This window comes from Stegastes partitus, unplaced genomic scaffold (assembly GCF_000690725.1).
Source record: "Stegastes partitus isolate 25-593 unplaced genomic scaffold, Stegastes_partitus-1.0.2 Scaffold1214, whole genome shotgun sequence".
Classification (NCBI taxonomy): Eukaryota; Metazoa; Chordata; class Actinopteri; family Pomacentridae; genus Stegastes; species Stegastes partitus.
In genome coordinates this window covers 120,655-143,022 of record NW_007578945.1, presented here as the reverse complement: position 1 = coordinate 143,022, position 22,368 = coordinate 120,655, and the positions used below count along the sequence as shown (strand labels likewise).

Sequence of the window (22,368 nt, the reverse complement as noted above, 5' to 3'; positions counted from 1 at the left end):
AGAAACATTCAGAAGGTGTCAGCTCACTGGGCCACAATACATAATAATAATAATAATAATAATAATAAAATGCATGTCTGTGGTTTTGCTCATATTTTGGTTCTGCTGCTTTGGCGACTGACAATTCTTGTTTTTCTTCCTGTACATGGCACAGCGAGTTGTCCTCTAATCGTAAGGTTGGCGGTTCAATCCCCTCCACAGTCGAAATGGGCAACACACTGAACTCAAAGTTGCTCCCAGTGGCAGGCAGCAGCTTGCATGGCAGCTCTGTTACCGTTTGTGTATGAATGTGTGGATGGATGAACGAGTACCACTGAGGTAGAAAGGTGCTCTATGAGCACAGACCATTTACCATTTGTTCATATTGTACAGACACTCAGCTAAATTTGAGTAATCCTGAATAAAGTTGTTTATCTGCAGTTATTAGGACTTTCTCAACGTACAGTCGTGACTCAATAATCCGACACTAAACGTAAAACCTTCTGTTATGTTGGATAGCAAGGCTGTTGGATTGTCAACTGACCGGTGTCCTCGTACACGTTCTGGCCACTTCCACCCCGGGGCAGCGCTCTGACGGAGTGGAGGTGTCCAGAACACAGACGATTGTTGAATCACGACTGTACATTTTAAAGTATTTAGTCTTGATATTCATACCACTACAAAGTGAGTTGTACTAATTATACTGAATATGATTCCTGTGTTTCAGTGTAACGCTGGAGAAGCAGCATGATGATAGTGCCAGGTTCTGTCTATGTTGTGCAGACCAGTGCTTCCTCTGCTGATGGGCGCTGGTTTCAAAGGCCTTCCTGCTCCAGAAGGAAAAGACGCGTCACTCACCGTGGTGGCAGTCATGTCTTTGCGGCGGTCTGGGATCTCGGACTTGTTGGGGTTATTGGCACTGCTGACCATAGGGCTGGAGGGGGGGAGGCTGTGGCTCCCCATCACGCTACAGCTGGCCTTACGGGAGGGCATCCGTCCCTCCCGCAGCTCCCGGTCGCCCGTGCTGGTCGGGCTCCGCTTGGGGTGCATGACGGGCATGGAGGGCCCGCCTTTGTTGTGGAGGACAGCAGAGCAGAGACACACAGGGACTCATATAAGGAATATTCTGTAGCTACGGTGGATTATGGAAAGTAGAACTCATCCACACAACTGATTCTTATAAACAATAACGCGAATAAGCCCGAGACTCACAGGGGTCCCAAAAGCATGTAGTGTGAAGGTCGCAAACGATTCTGTTAGAGAGGAACCATAAAGCTGCAACCAACCTAATCATCAGGTAACTGTTCAGTGTGTCACATGTTGGACATCAGTGAAAATGGCCACCTCTATTCCCTGAAAGCCAAACTGACGTATTCATGTTGCTTTATCTTCAGCTGAAAACCACAGCAACCGAGGAAACTGGTAAAACTATGGAAGGTGAATATTTACCGTTGCTATGCTGATAACAAACAATCTGGGGCGGTGTTAAGTTAAGTTAAGTGTTAATCAGAATGTTTGCCATCTTAGTGCCACAGGGCTGTAAACTGTAAACAAGGACGGTCAGCAGAGACCCGTCAGTGGTTCCGGGTATCCTACATGTAAGGCGTAGGTCAGAGAAGAGACTCACAGAAGTCGCTGTGTCGCCGCTGCCTGTGGTAGGTGGAGGCACTGCGCTGGGTCTTGCTATGTGAGGAGGAAGTGGAGGAGGAGGAGGAGCCGGTGGCTGAGGAGTGCTTGTTGGTCCCGTTGGTGATGGGGCTGGGTCGTACCCTCGCCAGGGACAGGCTACTAGCAGTGCGGGCCTCACCGCCCTCCTGTAACGGCCAGGTGGTTTTGGACAGAAAGGTGTCAGAAAGCATGCTTGAAAAGTTGGGAATCATTTAGAGAAGATAGCATGGATCCTAGTCTCAGAAACTGAAAGGGGAGCTGGATGTTGAACAGGTTCTGCGAACTAACAGAGATATGAACAGAACACTGAAAGCTGTCATGAGTCTCATCGACTCATTAACCAGACATGTCATTTCTATCCTGCTTCATTTCCAAAATATTCTTAATATAATCAACACATATCTGTACAGTTTTGATGAATGTAACTAGTTTGCTCCTTCTCAGGCACCTCCTGACTAGACCCACTGATCCCAGCCAGGTGACTCCGCACTCAATATACCTGCACATATATATATATGCACTGCAGGAGAAGACTGTGGGTACGAGATCTCCAGAGATGAAGACACACACTTGGCTGCAGAAGATCCAGTGTTTAAGTTCAAGTCAGAAAAATCATTTATCAAAACCATGACGGGGCAATATTGTATGATTTAGAGATTGAAAAAAACATCAACAGAAACAGCTGTCATACAGCAGCCTGCCCCCAGAGGCTGCAGACCTGACAAATGGTGGTCACTGGGGTCCATAACAGGGGTCCCCATTGGTCGCTTTGCCCCTCATGGTGTAGGATCACAACTTCCTTCTATGTTTTAACCACAACTTTAGAATCATTGCAATAAAATCAAAATAACGAATACTTCCAGAGCAATTCATCTGAGAAGAAGAGGTGTAAATTTGAACTGTCGTCCTCTAAGGGCGAAACCAGCCTTAACTATTAGTAACCAAGGCAACGGCCAGCCCAGTATGTTGCTTACTGCAAGCTGCTCTGTTGAGATTGTAAGTAAATATGCCTAAATAAGACATAAACATACAGCAGATCTGTATCACTCACATCGCCTTTGCGGCCCAGCAGCAGGTAGGTGGCGGTGACCTCATTGTATTTCTGATTGAGCAGAGAGTCTTTGATTTCCTCTGGAGTGAAGCCCATCCCGACCATCACCTCTGAGAAACACAAACAACCAGAAATGAATGCCAAGACAAGAGACAGCAACGTAAAGCATCTTGTATCTGGACTACATTGACCCGGCTCGGTTCTGCTGGTGTAGCAGTGGACCAGCTGACTCACCTATGCGAGCTGGATCGCTGTAGTCCTCCACAGGTTCTATATGGGGCTTCAGCTCCTCTCCCTCGTACCCTGAATTTATCCACTTGTCCTTCATGACTTGCTGTAGAAACAGAAACACGGGAAAGCTTCAGAGTTTTAGCTTCACGTGGAGGTAAGTCTGCTGAGTTTTGTGTCGTTTGGCGCCGCTCACCTCGAGGGTGCAGCGTTTGGCGGGATTGAGCACCAGGAACCGGCGAAGGATCCCCTCACAGTCTGTGGACATGTAGAAGGGCACACGGTACTTTCCCCTCAGCACACGCTCCCTCAGCTCCTGTCAGCCGCATCAGTCGCATGGAACACGTAGAAGTCAAGACACAAACCAGGAACCAGTTAGAAAGCAATGCATTGTGGAGACACGAGTCAACGATGGCATTTATTAACATGGAGGACCAACTAACACACATCCAGTGGACACAGAGAAACGTCACGCTGGTCTGAAGCCGATAAGGCTGGTGTAACAGTCTATGTTAAATAAAAACGTAAACCCTGACATCCTTCACTGCAAGCAGTATGTTGGGGTGCATTCAGAAAGCAGAGGGGTTAAATACACATTTGTCTCCACCCTCTGGTGGAGCTCCAGGGGGCCATTCATTGCCATCTGCTGGATTTTGGATAAAATACTATTTTCAGTTGTTTTCTAGCAGCAGGTCCCACTACAGGGTGCACCTCCCTTACAGAACCCAAACACACCGAGGATGATGCTTTAATGCTCCTATTCATCAGAGGAAGTGACGTCTGAATCTGAATGGTCGCTCTAATGGTCTGAGGTCTGCTAGCACACACCGAGACAAAGCTGCATGAAAAAGGTGAATCCACAACGACCGCGTCCTCTTGGCTCATGTCAGCGCTCATGAGGACATCCTTCCAGTCTCATGATTTTCATCAGCAGACATACAGAACACAGTGTATGTACTGTAACCGTGTGCTGCTCCACTAACACACACTGAGCTGTTTTCTGATCATGAAAACCGGCTGATGTGGACTAAAGCACGTGTTGATTTAAAGCCACGTTACATTCCTAAATCAGCTTTATATACTAAAAAATGATCAGACTCACATAAACATTGGATGTGAAACACTTATAATCCCACAAACTGCAACAGATCAGATCACACAGTAGAAAGAAGTGTTCTCTGATGATACCTGTTTGATACGCACCAACTCAGTGGACAATAATTTGGATCAATCTAGAACTCAACAACTACCCTCCACTGGACTCTGTACAATCAATAACTGTTGGGTTTCATTCCAGCATGCTGTATTTATGACCTACATACGTTCTCTTCAGCTTTCTTTTAGAGACTGACTGACAAACTGACAGAGCGGGGTCGGCGGATGCTGAGGCACATAGGGAGCAGAGGTCACCAACTTTCTGCAGAGTCAGTCGCTGCAGACCTCCAAACTTCATGTGGCCTTCAGACTAGCTCAAGAACAGTGTGCAGAGAGCTTCATGGAATGGGTTTCCATGGTAGACCAGCTGCATCCAGGCCTTACATCACTAAGTGCAATGCAAAGTGTCGGATGCAGTGGTGGAAAGCATGCTGCCACTGGACTCTACAGCGGTGGAGACACGTTCTCTGGAGTGACGAATCGTGCTCCTCCATCTGGCAGTCTGATGGACCAGTCTGGGTTTGGCGGCTGCCAGGAGAACAGTTCTTGTCTGACTGCATTGTGCCAAGTGTAAAGTTTGGTGGAGGGGGATTATGGTGTGGGGTTGTTTTTCAGGAGCTGGGCTTGGCCCCTTTGGTCCAGTGAAAGGAACTCTGAATGCTTCAGCATACCAGGAGATTGTGGACAACTCCAAGCTCCCAACTTTGTGGAAACAGTTTGGAGATAGCCTCTTCCTCTTCCAGCATGACTGTGCAGCAGTGCACAAAGCAAGGTCCATAAAGACATGGATGGCAGAGTCTGGTGTGGAAGAACTTGACTGGCCTGCACAGAGTCCTGACCTCAACCCAATAGAAGACCTTTGGGATGAATTAGAGCGGAGACTGAGGGCCAGGCCTTCTGGTCTAACATCAGTGTGACCTCACAAATGAGCTTCTGGAAGAAAGGTCAGAAATCCCCACAAACACACTCCTAAACCTGGTGGACAGCCGTCCCAGAAGAGCTGAAGCTGTTCTAGCTGCAAAGGGTGGACCGACGTCATATTAAACCCTCTGGATTAGGAATGGGAGTCACTTCAGTTCATATGTGAGTCAAGACAGGTGAGCGAATACTTTTGGCAATATAGTGTATGCTGGGATATCTCCTCACTGTCCAGCTCAATGTTTCGGTTTGATGGGTAGCAACTTTATTATTTAGATTCATTTTCTCTCCCATCAAAGTCAATTTAACACAAAAGCATGCAGCTGTTTTCATAAAAAGCTCTGATAAACTCGCTGTTAGCAGCTAACCAATGAACATGATGGCACGTCCATCATCAGGTGGTCGAGTGCAAACCCAAAGGTCAACAGAGAGAGAATACTGAGCTTGAACAGAAATGAATGCTAACGTTGCTACATGTGTGTGATTGGCAAACGTTTGCTGAGGCGACTGCTAACACGTTTCCCTCATCAGCTTTACAGGGTTAAGATACACTGATTTTGTGCTAATAGACTATTTAGATCATGTGCTCACGTAAAAGGTTACGTTCGATTTTGAATATAGAACTCAAACATCTATTTACGACAGGCTGTATTAAAGAAGAGTAACGTTAGCTAAAAAACAAACAGGTCCTGAAATACCTTTACAATCATAACGCCCGTCCCCCAGGATGTCTTCACATCCCTTGATTCGACTCAGACGTTATGCACAGGCTTTTGCCTTCTGGGCCAGTTGGGCCCGGCAGAAATCCTATCACCCACCGTTACTGTAACCTGAACTCATCACATAATCTAAGGTGACATTTCACCCTTACATGCATGGGTCGTTTTTCAAACGCTGTTAGATATCTGGTGTTGTCAGCGACCCACATTTGATAAAAGGCAGATTAAACCGTTTATTAACATCATACTGCTGCTAACCTTTACAGAGACCATATTAACAACAACCAACAGACAGCATGTTTGCAATTAACTTTTAAATCATTTATAGATGTCAGAAAAATGTGTTTTTTCCCCCCCAATGCCTTAATATTTATCAGAGCTGACTGACGTATTTCATGCTTCTCATGTCTTATGTTCAGCTGCTTTAACCTCTCAGAGTGACAGCATCCAGATCAGCTGCACACTAATGAATGATCAGTCACTGTGGATGTTGGGCAGCAAACTACTGTCGTCATATTATCTTTGTGGGCTGCACGGTGGCTCAGTGGCTAGCACCGTGATCTCACTGGGATCTGTCTGCATAGAGTTTGCAGCGTCGGTTCTCTCCGGGTTCGTTGAGGTTAATTGGTGATTGTAAATTGTCCGTGGGTGTGAATGTGAGTGTGCTTGGTTGTCTGTCTCTAAGTGTAGCCCTGTGATAGACTGGTTACCTGTCCAGGTGAACCTGCCTTCACCCTGAGTCAGCTGGGATAGACTCCGCCCCCCAGACCACCTGCAACCCTAGTGAGGGTTAAGCGGTGTATAGATAATGGATGGATGGAAAATATATATTTAAATATATATGAACCCATTACTGCAGCCCCCTGAGGAAAAATCCTGCCTGACTGCCCCCAGACAGACAGACAGACGGACAGTCTCTCTGGTCATTGACTTGCCTTCAGGTTCTGGCCATCAAAGGGCAGCGAGCCGCTGACCAGCGTGTACAGGATGACGCCCAGACTCCAAACATCCACCTCGGGCCCATCGTACTTCTTTCCCTGGAAAAGCTCCGGCGCAGCGTAGGGCGGCGAGCCACAGAACGTGTCCAGCTTGTTGCCCAGCGTGAACTCGTTGCTGAAGCCGAAGTCGGCGATCTTGATGTTGGCGTCGGCGTCCAGCAGAAGGTTCTCCGCCTGAATCAGATATACATCGATGCAGAGGAGGAGGAGGAGGAGGAGGAGGAGGAGGAGGCAGAAATGGACAGTGGGAGGGAGGGAGGGAGGGAGAGCGGAGACAACGTTGGGGAGTGAAGGGGCAGCAGCAGAGAAACATTGTTGGATGAGAGAGCAGAGAGAGGGATGAGAAAACAGGAGGACACAGAAACGTGAGTTGTGTGAAGAAAGGAGTGCAAACGAGAGACAGATGGGGAGGGGGGTGTAGCGCTGGCGTGTTGTCCAACAACACAGATACTGGACATGAGTCATACTGTATATATGTCACTGTGTGTTTAGGCTCAGGCTGCCTCCTACCCTCCCAGATCGTCAAAAAAAAAAACAGCCTCTTCACTCATCAGTGCGATTAAAATGCTAAAGGACCATTTTCACGGACACAGATTAGGACTAGTCCCAGATTATAACTTTCAGTTCAGTGTAATCTGTCAGAGAAAGAAATTTGCTAGTCTTGGACTAGCCTTAATCCCCCACCGCCGGAAGCTGCCCAAAACATCCTCTGAGCTTTCTCACCTTCAAATCTCTGTGGACAATGTTCTTCGTGTGGCAGTAGTGGACAGCGGAAACAATCTGTGAACATGAGGACAGACAAACCTGAAGCATTGACAAGGAAATGGGAGGATAGGTGCAATGTGGGCATCAAAGGTAAAGTATTCAAACCTGTCGAAATTTGGCTCTGGCTTCAACCTCCTTCATTCTCCCATGAGACACGAGGTAGTCAAACACTTCACCTGCGAGTGAGCACATCAGTCAGGTAATAAAGCCAGAGGCATCTCACTATTAGTTGATTAAATATTGCTGATATGCATAATCAATTTCAATCACATCAATTCACTTATTAATATTTGATAAGGTGCAAGTGCTTTCAAGGTGCCAGCATCAATTTTATTGCCCTTAATGGGAAATCTGTTGTAATTACACGAAACATAGAAAGCACACAGACTTAAAGGGATAGTTTGACATTTTGTGAAACACACTTTCTTGCTGAGAGTCGGATGAGGAGATCGATACCACTCTCATTGGGTCCATTCAAAATGAAGCTGCAGCCAGCTTACCAGTATAAAGACTGGGAACAGGGAAAAGCAGCGAGCGCTGTCCCAGGGTGCAGACAAAACCCACCAACAAGCACCTCTAAAGCTCTCCACTGAATACATTTAATGTATGTAATCCAATGTAATGCTGGAGACATAAACAAGGCCTTCTTCAGGTATCTGCTCATGGTTTTGCTGCTAAACCCCAACTAATGGGCCAAATCACCTCATACTGGTACAGTGTACTCAGAGCTGATCTACTTCAGTTTTTGTCGTACTTTGCTGCTTTGTTGTGCAAACAGCACTGGAGAATGTGTTGCATGGTGCTGGTCTGGCTGCACCTCATCATCGATCTACAAAGTTCTGGCGTGTTTGTTTTTCTTTTAACTAATCGTAAACCGTTTCAGGGGGGCTAAAACCAGGATGCACCAACATGTGTACATGCAAGGAGACGAGCGCTGTCATCAAAATGGGTAATACACTGGAAAAACTAGCAGAGTTGCTTTATGTCACACCCCAAACCTTTGGAAAACTTTTAGTGTGTAAGTTGCTGTATGGAGGTCCTTGATGTTTTTCATAGTAGGGCCGATGACAGGCCTCTACCTGCAGTCTACAACATGGCGGCCAAAACACCACAAAATGGGATGAAAACATTTCTTGCAGTACAGCGTCACAGCTACCTCACTTTTATTTTATATACGTACAACCACATACAAAAGGCCTCGAACTGTGCAATGACTTCAAATGCCTTTTGAGGACAACTGAATTTATAGGTTGATGAGACTTTTTAAGACCCGCAGATACCTTAAATAAGTTCTGTCAGGTCACAGTTTGCCACAGAAAATGAAGCTGCGTGGTTTCTTTTTGATTAAACAACTTGACATAGCATTATCGTTGGTAAACCCTGCTAGCTTGCACAAAGTCAGGCTAGCTGTTCCCCCCATTCGAGTGTTTGATGGGAAACTGGGCTAACCAAGAGAGTTGTAAATCTGCTCACAGGTTAATCAGCAAGAAAGCAAATGAGCGTATTTCACAAAAAATTAAAAATCAGAAAAGTGTATATACTGTAAAAGAAATGGCTAAAAGACAAAAAGCCCAACGAGTTTTCTAGCTCCTCACAATAGTTCTGTGCAAATGCTTAGATGCTGTTTGTTTTTTTATTCAGTGTTTGAGCATCTGTTATACCGTAAACTCTGTCACACGCTGTATGAAAAGACAGATACTACAGTTTGGTCATTTGGGCACAGTTACAGTCTCCCAATACTTCCTTATGGTGTTGTTTCCCGACTTAACGTAAAACGGGCCCAAAAGAGGCCCGTTTGAAACTGTGCCTGCGACTTTCTCCAAGGTCACAGTAAGCAAATGATATGGTCTGGGCAAGAACACAGAAAAAAGGGGATTGGTGACGAGAAACCGACACAAATAGAAACATAAATGAGATTAATGGAAGCAGAAAGAAAAATACGGTGTTAAAGAAACCAGAGCAATATGCTGGCAACGCTCCTGAAATCGTATTTAACGTTAAAATAGCAGCAACATCACCGTACAGGTGCTGATTTGTTATTTACGTTGTGGTTCTATATGCTTTAAGTTTGACTGCAGAAAGCCTATCAGGGAAGAGCTGGAAGATTGTGCTGGGGAAAAATTATGCACATCACTGCATCGATATTTAATAGTGACTGGACATCACAAGTTTAGATTAGTAAAAGGACTAGTGCAGCTACAAAAACATGTCGATCCATTCACTGAATTTCCCAGTTAGTGCTTTATTTTGGGGTTAAAACAATTAGAGCGACACTGTAATTATACTTGTGTTCATTTCATTTGGATATGTTTCTGTAAATGTCTAGAAAAAGTCATGTTACACAAGGTAATAAATTAATTTATCTTAAAAACATCCCTGGTACAGACGTATGTTCACAGTTGCTTCGGGCTACTTAACTACAGCCTTTACCGTCTGTTGGAGACCCCTCAGATATTTATTATGTTTTACAATAACTGGGCAAAGCATGTAGAAGCTTACAGAACTGTAGAGGGCTAACATTTCAATGAGGAATTATAAATAAGGGAAATCATAAATGAAAAAAAAAATCTGCATGACAACATTTGCTGATGAAAGAAGCTAAAAGCTGGAGTAGAGTAGTTGGTGAACTAGGCTACTTATAAGCATTTCTCTGAATGACACAGAAGGATATTGCCATTTTGAACTCTTGGAGGACAACCTCAAAAAATGTAAATACAACCTCTATGCAAGAGTTTGCTTATAGGTTGACAACATCAAAAAAGGGTAAAGCAAATGATCCAGGTAGCAGCATGCACACGGCCTTCTCTTCTGATTTAAAAAGTTAAAAATCTTAATAAGTTAGGGCCACAGCCAGGTACCTAAATGTCCACAACTCCACCGCTTGTTGTTTAAGAAATCGTTTCAGACAGCTCTGACAACATGATCCTGTCCTCAAAAATGGCTCCCGATTTAGCCAAGCCCTTCGGGAAGAGCGGGACAACGTTCCACGAGCAGCATCGACACCTCATCAGCGCTACGCATCACAGATGTGTGGACGGGCATGATGCAAATGGTGGACATATGTTCTACAGACTAGTGATAAACCCGGTCCTGATTTTCCCATTATTATTTCCAATATACTTGACATCCATCCTGTTGTAGAGATGTCATGTGTTGGAATAATAAATACTTACTGCCCTGTGTTAAAAACAGTGGATAGGTTTAAGTAAAATAAAATTAAAAAAAAAAGGCTATAAGAGCTTAAGTTAAACAGAAATACATGTGCTGCTACGACCATATGGTCGCCCAACATTATATGTCAGTAGTTCAAACAGGCTGCAATACAAATCTTGCATCATATCCACCTGTCCCAGACTGTTGACTGGTTTTTAAATGCTTAAGAATATGTTGCCATCACTCTGCTGCATTTGACCAGGATTTCTAGATCATCTATGTGAAAAAAGGATTGATGTTTGACTTATTATACAGACACATCGAATACGACTGACATCATTCTGAGACGAAGGACCAGTTTTCTTTGTACATGTGTGCTGTACATAATGCAAAAACAGAAACCTTTGGACAGGGCCAGGCTCGCTGCTGTCCTTTGCGTCCACGTTGTTCTGCTAAACTAAACCAACTCCTCTCTCTGCTTTTGTACAGAGATCAGAGTTGAATCAATCTTCTCTTGCAATTCTCTGTAAAATTTTGAACTATTCTTTTAAGCTGTCCTTCAGATATTGAGGAAAGATTATCCTCCAAAAACAAACTAGTGTTTTTTGCATTTTTAACCCTTTCTAATGGATGTATTAAGAAGGTACCGGCCCCTTAGCTTTCCTGCCAATGCTTCCCGGTGCTCACTCCGGGTATTGCAATGAAAAAATCTGCAGGCTTACGGATGATTTATACATTTGCACATCAACATAGGATTGCCTGGACATGACAGCCGATGCACCCACCTCCACTGGCGTACTCCATGATTAGGTAAAGGGTCTTTTCCGTCTCAATCACCTCGAACAGCTGCACTGTGGTCCAAAACAGAATCAGATTAAAATCAAATAGATAAAACAAATCCTGCTCACATTATAAATAATAGCCCAGCCGTCTGCCTGGCTGTCTTAATACAGACGAGTCCACCGCTAATGCTGTGGGGGGTTTTGATTCATGTGACTTTCAGCTTTAGAAAATCCAACCTCGTGACCTCTATACCAGGCCCGAGATGTCGCTCGCTGCATTTCAGTCAATGACAGCGCCGAAGCTTATTCAAAGCATTACACTTCCGTCTGGTTACACACATGCAAGCAAATCTCACACACACACACACACACACACACACACACACACGCCTGAACGCACATTCAGACACGCCAACATAAGCACAGTAGAGTCTGTAGACGTGTGTGTGCCTTACCTATGTTAGGGTGATTTAAGCCTTTCATTATTCGTACCTCCCGAAAAAGCTGGAAGAAGAAGAAAAAGATTTTAAAGTCATGAAAAGTAAAATCTGTGTTTCTGCTGCTGCCTTATTATCGTTCTCCATGAAGGCATTTTTCGCAGATTTGTTTTGTATTCAACCTGTTTAGGGAGTGAAACACAACTGGTTGGTAGAGATCCTTGACAGGTGGGGTTCTCAGGATTTTATGGTTCTGTGTTCTCGGGTCCCAGAACTCTGACGATCCCAGAGAGCTGCCAGAATACGAGTATGGTCTACTTTTGTATTTTCTTTTCTAGCTTGTCATTATATGCAGGTGGTCCTCAGTTTTAACAGCTGAATTGAAATATCAATGATTGTATAATAGAGTTTCCTGGTAGCCGAAAGGTTACAGCGAATGTCGTCCGACTGCAGCGTCCCCGGTTTGAGTCCAGACAAGGACACTTGCTTCATGTCATACCTTCCTCTTTCACTCACTATTTCCTGCATGCCTCTTCACTTTAAACTGTCCAATAAAGATGAAATATTCCCCCAAAATCAGCTGTCTAATGTCCTTTATAGCTCCTGGAGAGCTGTTTTTAAACCCAAAACGTGGAGCATGAAACACTTGGACATTTACAAACCATAAAGGCCTCAGGAATCACACAGTCCAAGTCATAGCTTCAGCATGACCGATGTAGACTCTGAGAGTGGACAGCAGACATGTATGCAGTTTTATTCATACTACAACAGGTATATGTCAGTGTACTACACAGATCACACACCTGCTGATGCTCCTGAAAGCTTGTGAGTTTGTCTTTTTTGGTAGAATATTGCAGCTAATTACAGACTGGGCTGTAGCACCGCATCAGTGAATATGTCTGAGGTGTGCTGAGCCCAGTAGAAAGCACACCTCAGAACCCTCCGATGGCATGTGGGCACTGTCTATGGACAGCATGTATGAAGGTTGATCAAAAAGTCACAAGACTTTAAAAATAAAAAATCTGCACCAGATTTACATTTGGTCTCCATCCCAGTCGCAGTAGCCTCTTTGTTCAGCGATACGGTAGGAATCCCTGGAAGTCATGTGAACATGTAAAGCTCCATCTGAACCGAGGAAACCCTTAAACCAGAACTTTATCTTGAGCAGAGAAAGATGTCGCAGGGGGCCAAGTCAGGTGGATGGGGAGCAAGAATCATATAGTTGTGGCTTAAAACAACCTGTGCATAATTGCTGTGACCAGGCACACAGTGCGCTGAAGCATCACATGCCATCACGCCACAATTCAGGTCATTTGCGCCGAATGTTTTCCTCTTACGTTAGCAGGACGCCATAGCAGAGCTCTGCCTTGACAGTCCAACCCTGGAGAATGAATTCCCAGCGTACAACCACCACAAAAAACAACAACAAGCATGCTCTTGGTGCACTTCCTGTGAAGCACCATGTCTAGTTTTGGAAACTGCAGGCTGTGTAACGTGCCATTTCTTCTCAGTGGTAGCCACCAACCCACCACTCATTATCAGCAATGATCCTTGATATTAGGGTATTCTTGCCTGGCTGACACCCAAAATGATTTTTTCTTATCTGTCAATGGAGAAATCGCCAAAGCGCACCTATGAGGTGGTCATAAAGACGTCTGTGGTACAGGTCCTCCTGCTGACAGCATGGAGTCACGCAGATCCCTGACTCATACCGATTACTGCTCGATCATGATGCACACGTGTGACTCTGACGTGTTCCCTGCACGGGCGTCACGGACAGTCCTAGAACTTTTTGATGAATCCTCGTACAAATCAAAGGTCCTCTATTCTCCTCTAGCAGCGACTGCTATGGTTCTTTTCATGATAAATTTTAAGGATGTGGATGGCACAGCATCTCCTCGCGCCGCCTCTCCTCAAAACAAACATTTGTTTAGCTGCGAGCCGTCTGTGTGGACTGGGCGACATGAGAACGTGGATGGAGACTTGGGTAGACGATAAAATTTCATTAACTGGACACAGAAAGCATGAACTGGTCCTGTCACAACCTGCGCTGCACTGATTTTAAAAAGTTTCCATAAAGTCCCCCGACTTTCCACAAGTGGAATTTCAAATCATTGGAGCACATCTTTAAAACTGAAGGTACACAACTTCCTAAAAACGTATAATTTAGCCTCAATGTGTTCTCGCTTATTCTCTTCTCTATACTGTAATGATGCGTGTACATCAGCCCTATACTTGTTGCTGCAACTTACATATCCGTGAATGTGAGTGTGCTTGGTTGTCTGTCTCTAAGTGTAGCCCTGTGATAGACTGGTTACCTGTCCAGGTGAACCTGCCTTCACCCTGAGTCAGCTGGGATAGGCTCCGCCCCCCATGACCCTAGTGAGGATTAAAGTGTAGAGATGATGGATGGATGTTGACGTTTAATCAATACGAATCCTTTTTAACAGCAGAGTTTATCAATTTTTCAAGTTTCAACTAAATAATCTGACATTTGTGCAGCTCTTTGTGCTCCTGATAGTTTGTCTTTTTTAAACTTCCCACAACAGACAATATTATGTTTGCTTGGTAAATATAAAACTATACGTTTAATCCACCACCTGACAGATCAGTGAAGGATGTCTACATGAAAGGCTCAGAGCTTGGTTGTATCATTAGTGTACAGTCATGTCTTTATGGCACACTAGTGTGCAAATAAATGTTGCTCCTGACATTAACTAAGACCAGAACAAGCAGACAAATTTACACTTTTATCACTTTGAGAATTTGTGAAAATCTCCTCATGATTAAAAAAAAAACAACAGCATTCAGAAAATGGCTCACACACCAAAATCAGCCCAACTTCTCCTCCGTCTGAGCTCCTCTCCCTGCATGTGATACGTCTACTCTGGGGGATATATTTGTACATTTCTGTCAGAGCAGTGCAGGGGATTAAATTTGAGCCAGCTCCCCTCGTTTCATGTACATAACAGTACACTCCCTCGACAAAAGGCCGCTGAAAACCAGCGACTCTCCTCCGTGTCGTCAACTCAAAAAAAAAAAAAAAATGATGGTGCGATAAGCTCTTCTATCCTCTTTTCTCAACCATCTGAGCCCTCCCCCCTTTCCGATGTGTCTCCCTCCATTCCCTCCTCCTTCATTCAATTCCTCCAGCAGTCTTCTCCTCTAGCAGTGCCCCAACGTCACTGTTGCCATAGCGACCCAGGTATTAAGACCGGGCTCTTTCCCAGCTTCTCCAGCTGTGCTAGAGGGAATCTTGGGATACGTAGTGCTAAAGCGTCTCATCATCCAGGCCGTCCCATTAATTCCCTGCTCGTCACAGCAGGGCTGAGCAGGTCACATCCGTCAAAACAATAAACAATCCGCCGGCAACATGTTCGACCCCGGTCACCGTTAACGACTGCAAATAAACAGCAGGCCTACGACAGGACTGGATGCACATGCTCTGTGGCAGCGAGGTTCCTGTCGCAACTCCTGGCTGTAATTAAAATCTAGCAGATGGAAACAAACTGCATTAAAACGTACGCCTCAGCCTGCATGTCTTGAAAGCACACAACTGGAAAGTCATCCCATGTAATTTCTACGTGACACATAATTTGTTTTGAGGCTTCACATGCCAGCAGAAAAAAATCTCCTCATGTAATCTGCCACCTAGTTGTGAGAAAACCTTCTTGGTGGATGTTTTTGATTTTTTCTCATCTGTGATTTCACTCCCCTCCTCCACCCACCCTTGTACAATGCATCACCCTCTTTCCTTCTCCCCTCTACATACATTACCGTCCAGATTATGCTAATATAGGCTCTTTCATGTCTTCAGTCCTAAGGATTTTCTCTAGCCCACGGGTATGTAAAGAAGTCCGCTATCATCACTGGCCAATTGTGGAGTATTCTCTCCAATCAGCGGCCAATCCGCCTCTCTCTCCTCAATCCTGTCCTAAATGTTGCACCATTGTCTCTCACGGCAGCCCGTCCAGTCCAAGAGAAGCACCAGGCAGGACGACGGCATCACATGCAAGTTCGGTTCCCACAGAGTGAGTTCTAGCCAGGTGAGATGATGAAGGTCCAGTTTCTGTCATGACACAAGCGTCAGAAACATCATGAGCCAATCTATCAGGATTACGAGAAGCCTGTGATCCAAAGAAAACACTGAGAACTTGCATTTATGAGCTGAAGCCTTCATAATAATTCAAGGTCACTGCTGTCGCTGCACTGGAAACACAGAGAGGAAGATCAGTCGCAAAAAAACTAAGTCAACTCGTGTTTATTCTGAGCAAATCTTAACGGACATTTTTAGAAGTCTTCCACCAGTAAAGTGGGCGTCTACATAGTAGATGTATGACAAAACGGAGAGGAGACCTGAGGGGAGACCCGACTACTTTATTCTACATTTCACCTCATGTGAGGAAAAGCTGGTGTTTTTTTTTTTGTTTGCAGCGGGACACACAGACATCTTCCAGTCATTTCATCCCTGATCTGATCCTTCTGGTCTGTTCACTTCTTGCCCACAGGCGGAGGAGCTTGTGCAGGCCAAGGGAGGTGGAAGGAGAAAAGAGAGAGAGGGAGCGACTTAAAGCTAAATGCGGTTGACACTTTGGCCCATATGTGCATATAAGCAGCACTGCAGGAGGCCTGCATGCAATTTCTTTGGAGGCTTTTATTCCCATTTACTCCTTCAAATCACAGTTCTTTACCTGACCGCATGTGATCCGGCTGAATGAGGCGCACATGGCAGAGGAGAAAAGCTTGTGATTGATGTCGCCGGGGGATAAAACTGAGACATATGAGACTGAGCTCTACCCATGATCAAATGGTCTTTATGTCAGCCATGTTGGGTCTGGATATCCAGCCCAGGTTTCCTGTTGCAGATGTCAATGAATCCAGCTTCTGAATCTGAGTCAAGCGTCCACTGTTCAGCCCGTCCCTCACCTCCACGCACAACAAGCCTCCAGTGTCCACAGTTCAGGCTCAACACCCGACACGTTGACCGGCAGGAGAAAGAAACCACAGAGCCCTCCCTGTGCCACACACCTCTCATGAAGACATGGTGACCAAACCAAACACAGACGACCTCTAAACTGCTGCAAAATCACTGCACTCGTCTTTGTTATCCACAAAAACGTGTGTTTCGGGGAGACAAATTAGGAACACATAAACACACACAGAAAAGAAGGAAGCATGGGTTGGATGACCGCGGTTTCCAAGATGAGTCAGCCCCCTCTCAGGGCAGCGATTAGCCCAGAGAGAGACGAGAGATGATCTCTGGAGCAGAGGTCTCCTCTCACTCCCATCCAGTCCCTAGCACCTGCCAAACAGCATCACATCCCATGAGCCCTCTCTCTATCAGCTGCTCTCTCATCCCTGCCCCTTCTGAGGGGGGAAACAGCTGAGGATAAACCTGAACCTATTTCCACTATTTGGTTGAATTCCACTACAAAAAATTCTCCATATTATAAATTCTTTGCTCCTGCTTACAAAGGCGGACGCTATGAGACAGAGATGCAATGACCTGGATAAACAACCTGTCAGTAGGAGGAGGAAGAACTCACCTTTTGTAGGCTGGTTGGGTTCAGCTGAGTTTTGTCAATGATTTTTATTGCAACCTGAAAGAGAAATCAAGGTATTGTTGGTGAGGAACACTTTCAGCATTAACATTTGTTTAAAAGACACCCCCTCACATGATGCCTAGAAGCCTTTGATCCATATTCAAGAGTCCTTTCTCAGCATCTCAACAAGGACAATCCCAGTGAGAGTCCTGAGATCATGAAGACTGAGGCCACTCTGAAGAAACCCTACCATGAAAACCTCATCATGTGTCCCGTAGAACTGCACTGTACTGATGACAGTTTCGGAAATCTAGATTCAGACTTCAGAAGTTTCATAGGTCACAAACCTAAAGAACCAATCGTGCCAATTCCTGGATTATTCTTCTTCTTCAGAATTGGTTTATGGTTGTATGAGTGTATGAATGAATTACTCCAATATTACAACTTGGCAGTAGTAGCAATTTTAAAGTGTTGTAGGTGAGCTGGTGTGCTGAGCTGCAGGTGGAGGTGCTGACCAGTTTGTTTATTCGAGTTACATCTAAGCCATTCTAAGGCAGGAAGGCATCATTATTTTTATTGGAAATAAAGTGTTATTTGTCGAACAGAGAGGAGTTTTTGGGGGTTTGATCAATGCCAGGAGCGGAACTCGAACATTTACTTCAACAAGCTGTAGTCAAGTAAATTCGAGTGGTTTTAATCCCCCGCTGACAAGAGCTGGCGCAGCTAACCCCGTCTATAATGACAGTTCTCTGCCAATCTTTGAAGAAGAAACATCTGTTTCCAAGTGTTTTAGGTATCATAAGGACATGGCCTGAATGTACATCCTAAGACTAATTAACATCCCCATCTACCCTACTTTACAGCACACAGATCCCGGCTCTGTGCGCTACCACTGAAATCCATTTTATGTCACATTGTCAATCCAACCACCTTCTATAAAGAGATTTAAATAACTGTGTTTATAGTATAACAGCTAATAATTCAGTACAAAGTCTTTATAATATCAAATGTTGAATTATGTTTAGATTACTCTCTAAGAATGAGGTCATACAGTCCATTTAATCAGACATTTTTTCTTCACAAACAAGCATGCAAATATTGTTTTTAATGGTTTGATTTATCTATAAAACTGTATTAAATGATTTATTCATCATACTTATAGTCATTAGTTACAACATGAAGAACAAATGGTGCATTGGTATAAATGATTTAGTGATGACAGTTGGTTGTTTTAACTTGGTCTGAAATCATTTCTCTTGATATTAAAGATCCCAGATTCCTCAAACCGTGCTGACAGAAGATAAGTCAATCTACCAGCATCCAGTGAAGTGACTCAAAAACTGAACAGAGACGTCTAGAAAAAGTTAAGAGGTCAGATAAGTTCTGCTAAAAACATGGTGATGATGAAGACTTAATGCTGGACAGAATCATCTCTACAGGAAAGCAGCCACACCAGGTGAGCACCACCTTCCTCTCAATCATCTCCTCGCTCCCTTCCTCCCACCCTGAGCCTCCGCTGCTCCCAGATCTTACCTCCCTGCCCGTCAGGATGTGGCGGGCCAGCTTGACCTTGGCAAAGTTTCCCTTGCCGATGGTCTTGAGCAGACGGTAGTTGCCGATGTGTGGCTGCTCGTCAGAGCAGGAGGCGATGGAGTTCCTGCACCGGGCGCCCAGCGAGCGGCTGGACTGGCTGGTGGCCTTGTCTGAGCGGCTGGCCCCCAGTGACACATGCTGGAAGAAAATGAAGGGGAGGAGTTAGAGAGAGGAGAAAGAACGGGGGTCACTATCTGTGCCAACACCAGCATCACACAGTGCAGCAGCAGCAGCAGCAGCAGCAGGCTGGCAGAGGACCTCCAGGACTGTCTGTACCCTCTGAGCACTGATGGTCTCCAGAAGCAAAATGATCTCTGCGAGCTGGTCATGAACTCTGTTCAGCAAACAATATGAAGACACTGTGCTGCTTGTAGGCAGAAACTAAACTGTTTCCCACACTGCTGCATTTGTAGAGTCACTGACTGGAGTCACAGATGACTGTAACACACACAGGTAGCACCACTGACAACCAGCAGCCTGGCTTCACATATAATCTGCTAGAAGGCTGAGAAAGTGACATGTTGGTGCTACAATCATTCCACCAGATGTTTGGTTCACAAAGACAGAAAGGAGCAATGCTAAACAGAGCTGCATGTGTCTGCATGCCCCTCATTTCTGGGAGAACAGCTGCTGTTCAGCACATGAACACTCAGAACATATTGTCCATTCTAGCTTCAGACTCATGTTCTTTAGAGGTCTACTACTGAAAGATGTCTTCATGCAGAATGACAGAAAATAAAGGTGAAAACACTGTTGCTGCAATGTGTGGTCGCCCTGGAGCTGTTGCAGCCCCGTGGACAGATAGCTACTTGATTCTGGACCCCAGTGCTTCAGGGCATTGTTGTGCAGCACTGATAGAGTCCCAAGCTTGAGTCACAGATCATTTTCAGCAGGGAAGCAGAGCAGAAGAGAAAGGGAGGACAACAGCATGCATTTCCACAAACAAAGCTTGATGTATTACAGTATGAAGCAGCTTCTTGTCATGTGACGAACCAGCGAAACATACAGAGGAGGGAAGATGGAGAATAGATGGCAGGGAGTGGGGGGTAAACAAAGGGCAGAGCCAGGAGACAGAGAAGCCAGAATATCTGCTACGAGAGGGGCAAACAGGAAGGAGTCTCCCAGAAAAAGGGCAACTATTGGAGAATGGCATGTAGGAGGAGGGAGTAAATAAAAGGGAGCAGATGCCGGCACAGTGGTCCCTGGCCGGTCCCAGGCCCTGAGGCATCACACTTCCATCCCCCCCAGCATGTCATCTTGCTCTCAGCTTCACACACACACACACACACACACGCAAACACAACCACGCAGCCTTAAGCCCCACCTTCAGACACTCCCTCCTCTCCATGCTTCCATCCCTGTTCCCACGCCCCACCTAGAGCCAATTTGGACCCTCTCTACACAATCTCCACCACCGACCATCCCGACCAGCAGCACTGGAGGCACACACACACACACACACACACACACACACAGCGAGCAGCCTTAATCCACCGACTGTACGCTGCACACCAAGCCAAGCCTCACCTGTGCCAACATGGCAAGACAACATTTCATCCGCTCAATTCACTCATCCGTCTTCATCGCTTAATTGTAGAGCGATGACAGCAGATCAAGATCCATTCTAATGGAGGGAACAGATCTGCATTCACGATCAATCATGCACCTCGTAAACTCATACACTTCTGCACAACCAGTTCCCCACACACACACACGCATGCACACACATTTAGTGGCTTAACCATCCTTCTGTGCTGAAAGCTCTGCTAACAAACAGATGGGGGGAGGTCTTGCCAGAAGTGTTTAGGGCAGTGAAATGACATAATGCAACGTCAATCAGTCATGTCACCATTTTGACAGAATCCAGGAGCACAGATAGGCGGATAGATGGATTCCATCTACATATGCAAACCGTCTAATTGCGTCCTAGCTTGTGCCTTTTCTGCAGGCCGCTACTGTTTTCCACTGTACTGAATGTATGGCGCTGTCTGACACCCACTGGCTCTGGGGTTGGGCGCTTTGTAGGCTGCGCAGCAATGGACTGCACATCATTTTACGCAGTAATCCCCTCGCTTCATACCAACAACCCAGATACTCTCCATACATTTGCTCTGGCCTCCTGTGCTCTCGTCCCACCCATCCAATTTCTGGGGAATACACGCACGCACACACACACACGCGCACACACACACAGCAGCAGCAGCAGCAGGAGTATAATGTGACATCACTATCTCTCCACAGCCTTATAATAAGAGGTGACGGCTGGTTTTCTGCGCATATCCGCTGAGCGTTATCGTATGCGGATGGACTCATTCCGGGCTGTTTGCCTGCCATCAGCTCTTTCCCTGCGCAGACACTCAAGGTTAGCCCATTTCCAAAGAGCCTGTCCTGCTTAAATGTCTATCAACCTCACCTCCACAGCCCCTTCGTCTAAAGAGGAAAAAAAAAACCGAGAGAGGAAAAAAAGCCCCATCTGTGACCCCCCATCTGCACTGAGAATAAAAGCAGAAGATGCCAGAGGCCACACATATGAGGAGATCTTTGTTCAGGGATGCACGATTTATCATTTGCATGCACACAAATACAGGCTATAGGCTGTAATTGCACTTACATGGTCTCCAGTACTCCTGTCGTTTCCAGACGGTAATGCAGATCGAGAAGACATGTTGTTTTCTTTCTCCTCGTTCCCTGAGTAAGAATCACGGTGTGTTAGCGCGGATGATATTCACAGGCTCCACAGACGGAATAACATCCGCAGATGCGACCCACCGTCCCAAATCAATCTGCCTCTTCTCCAACCGGCCGAGCCGCGGTCGAGAGGAGACCTCTGCCTATCATGGCAGCTCTGGATATGTGGAGGGGGGGTGTCCTCAAACAAGCTGCATGTTCCTCCGTGCACTTTGCAGAAATACAGCCGATCAGCGATGCAGCAGATGCAATGCAATGCAAATCCCGAGCATCGAATAAGTGCTAAAATGCGGTGATGTTTGGCCGGAGCCCAGCGTCTCTGTGGCGACTCTCCACCCCCTGCCTCATTTCGCCATACAAAACAAACACGGCTCCTTCTGGATGTGTGTCATCTCGCTCGCTCATAATACTGACCGACGGAATCTTCCGCTGGAGCCCCGCGACGCCGATGCAAGCCGCTCCGCTTTGCAGCAGCTCGCAGGGAAACACGGCTCACGGTGCGGCGGGGGAAAAGGCCGAAATGTTCAGAAATCGGTATTCCCGGTCGGTGAGATGCGCAGCAGCGTCAGGTTACACACAGCACACCGGGACGAGACGTCCGAGCGGCGGTTTGGAAGTAAAAGCCTGCGTGGAGATCACACCGAAGAGCCTGCATGCACCAAGGAACTATTTGTTTTATTTGGAAATAACA

The 22,368-nt window shown here is 45.8% G+C and overlaps 1 protein-coding gene across 2 annotated transcripts in view; it reads right to left on the bottom strand.

The window, feature by feature from the left end:
• The window catches only part of mark4a (MAP/microtubule affinity-regulating kinase 4a), a 28,108-nt gene extending 5,965 nt beyond the window's left edge, over positions 1 to 22,143 (bottom strand). For both annotated transcript variants that reach the window (XM_008297368.1, XM_008297370.1), the window contains exons 1-13: positions 21,601 to 22,143; positions 18,930 to 19,127; positions 17,400 to 17,453; positions 11,872 to 11,920; positions 11,420 to 11,485; positions 7,587 to 7,657; positions 7,440 to 7,496; positions 6,654 to 6,890; positions 3,123 to 3,242; positions 2,933 to 3,032; positions 2,699 to 2,808; positions 1,607 to 1,793; positions 838 to 1,049 (exon numbers count right to left, since the gene is read on the bottom strand). In XM_008297368.1, the coding sequence (XP_008295590.1) occupies positions 838 to 1,049; positions 1,607 to 1,793; positions 2,699 to 2,808; positions 2,933 to 3,032; positions 3,123 to 3,242; positions 6,654 to 6,890; positions 7,440 to 7,496; positions 7,587 to 7,657; positions 11,420 to 11,485; positions 11,872 to 11,920; positions 17,400 to 17,453; positions 18,930 to 19,127; positions 21,601 to 21,654 (1,515 nt within the window). In that variant the 5' untranslated portion in view covers positions 21,655 to 22,143. The remainder of the gene's footprint in view (positions 1 to 837; positions 1,050 to 1,606; positions 1,794 to 2,698; positions 2,809 to 2,932; positions 3,033 to 3,122; positions 3,243 to 6,653; positions 6,891 to 7,439; positions 7,497 to 7,586; positions 7,658 to 11,419; positions 11,486 to 11,871; positions 11,921 to 17,399; positions 17,454 to 18,929; positions 19,128 to 21,600) is intronic.
• Between the last annotated feature and the right edge of the window lie 225 nt (positions 22,144 to 22,368).